The sequence below is a fragment of the Colobus angolensis genome, unplaced genomic scaffold (genome assembly GCF_000951035.1).
Source record: "Colobus angolensis palliatus isolate OR3802 unplaced genomic scaffold, Cang.pa_1.0 Scaffold21, whole genome shotgun sequence".
Taxonomy (NCBI): domain Eukaryota; kingdom Metazoa; phylum Chordata; class Mammalia; order Primates; family Cercopithecidae; genus Colobus; species Colobus angolensis.
Window position 1 is genome coordinate 8,652,023 of NW_012115266.1, and position 2,030 is coordinate 8,654,052.

Consider the following 2,030-nt stretch of genomic DNA (forward strand, 5'->3'; position numbering starts at 1 on the left):
ATCCGCCCGTCTCGGCCTCCCAAAGTGCTGAGATTACAGGCTTGAGCCACCGCGCCCGGCCTAACCTGGCTAATTTTTAAAAATTTTTGTTTTTTTGTAGAGACAGGAGTTCATGGTGTTGCCCAGGTTTGGTCTTGAACTTCTGGACTCAAATGATCCTCCTGCCTCAACCTCCCAAAATGTTGGGTTCACAGGCGTGAGCCGCCACCACACTGACCCCTCTATGGAGCTCTGAGGCTAGACTTAGACAAGTGGTTTTTGTGCATCAGCTTTGCCTAGAGCACTTTTAAAGAACTTGCATACACGTATGGTCTTCACATTAATAGACTCTGATCTGTACTTTTAAAAACTATTTTGAAGATCACCCCAATTGAGAACCAATTAGATTAGGTCATATTTGTACATTTTTTTCAATTCCAAAAATGTCCAAAAAAAACCAAGGCGAAAGGAAAGTATCATTTACTTTCGAATCCTGATGACTGCTTTAGATTGTGGTCTTATTCAAAGGTGGGGATGACTGAGGAAGGTGTTTCCTGATAAGCACATGTTCCTTAACTTACCCGTCCACCTGGAGATCCTTTCACACCGAGCGGAAGACAGAACCAGCCACAGGTTTCATTGATGGTGACTTGATTGAGAGTTTCCTGGATATCAGCCGCCCCAAGATGCAGGAGGTGGTGGCAAACCTACAGGTGAGCTGTGTGTTATTTAGCCCTGGGCTGGACAAGTCCGGTGCAGGTTGGGGCATGCCAGGAGACTGTCTCTGGGCACCTCTCCCCCTCAATTCCAAGGTGTGAGGGGCCCTCTGTGTAATCCTTACCAGATAGAAGGTGGAGTCTGAGGGAAAAGAGATGTTTGTGGTTGTGGCTTGTGGGTATCTACTAGGTACCAGATACTGTGCTAGTAACTCTACCCATGTTAACCCCATCCTTGAGCAATGGAGACACATCTGGGATCTCTGGCAAGACCCAAAGATGGGAGGCAGGGTCAGGATCCTGTAGGGAGGAGAAATGGCCACTATTCTAGAGTTCAGGATATTGCTCACTGGAGATGGTGTCTCGGGGACAGCAGAAGAGGGAGAAATAGATCAGGTGGTGTCCTTGCTGACCTGTACCACTCAGGGAGGTGTGGGTTTCTGGCGAGTCCTTTCTCTGCCATGACGATGGTGGAGTCTTGTGCCTCCTTCACTGGGGGCATTCCCTTCCCCAGCTGTGGGCGAGCGCCCTCTTGGTCCTCACAGCCCCGCCCATCTTCTCATTGCAGTATGACGATGGCAGCGGTATGAAGCGAGAGGCCACTGCAGACGACCTCATCAAGGTTGTGGAGGAGCTAACTCGGATCCATTAGCCAAGGGCAGGGGGCCCCCTTTCTGACCCTCCCCAAAGGCTTTGCCCTGCTGCCCTCCCCCTCCTCTCCACCATTGTCTTCTTGGCCATGGGAGGCCTTTCCCTAAGCCAGCTGCCCCCAGAGCCATAGTTCCCCTACGTGGAAGTGGGGCGGGCTTCATAGAGACCTGGGAATGAGCTGAAGGTGAAACATTTTCTCCCTGGATTTTTACCAGTCTCACATGATTCCAGCCATCACCTTGGACCACCAAGCCTTGATTGGTGTTGCCAGTTGTCCTCCTTCCAGGGAGGGATTTTGCAGTTCTTTGGCTGAAAGGAAGCTGTGCGTGTGTGTGTGTGTGTATGTGTGTGTGTATGTATCTCACACCCATGCATTGTCCTCTTTTTATTTAGATTGGCAGTGTAGGGAGTTGTGGGTAGTGGGGAAGAGGGTTGGGAGGGTTTCATTGTCTGTGAAGTGAGACCGTCCTTTTCCTTTTCTTCTGTTGCCTCTGAGAGCATCAGGCCTAGAGGCCTGCCAGGCCATGGGCAGCCTGTGTGTAAAACCTGGAGACGGTGGATGATCCCCACACCACAGCCCTTTTGTCTCTGCAAACTGCCTTCTTCGGAAAGAAGGAGGTGGGAGGATGTGAATTGTTAGTTTCTGAGTTTTACCAAATAAAGTAGAATCTAAGAAGAAAGGTA

The 2,030-nt window shown here is 50.1% G+C and overlaps 1 protein-coding gene across 1 annotated transcript in view; it reads left to right on the forward strand.

The window, feature by feature from the left end:
- DDB1 (damage-specific DNA binding protein 1, 127kDa) overlaps positions 1-2,030 on the forward strand; it is a 36,514-nt gene extending 34,484 nt beyond the window's left edge. The window contains exons 27-28 of the mRNA XM_011942733.1: positions 569-692; positions 1,264-2,030. Coding sequence (XP_011798123.1) covers positions 569-692; positions 1,264-1,347 — 208 coding nt within the window. The 3' untranslated portion in view covers positions 1,348-2,030. The remainder of the gene's footprint in view (positions 1-568; positions 693-1,263) is intronic.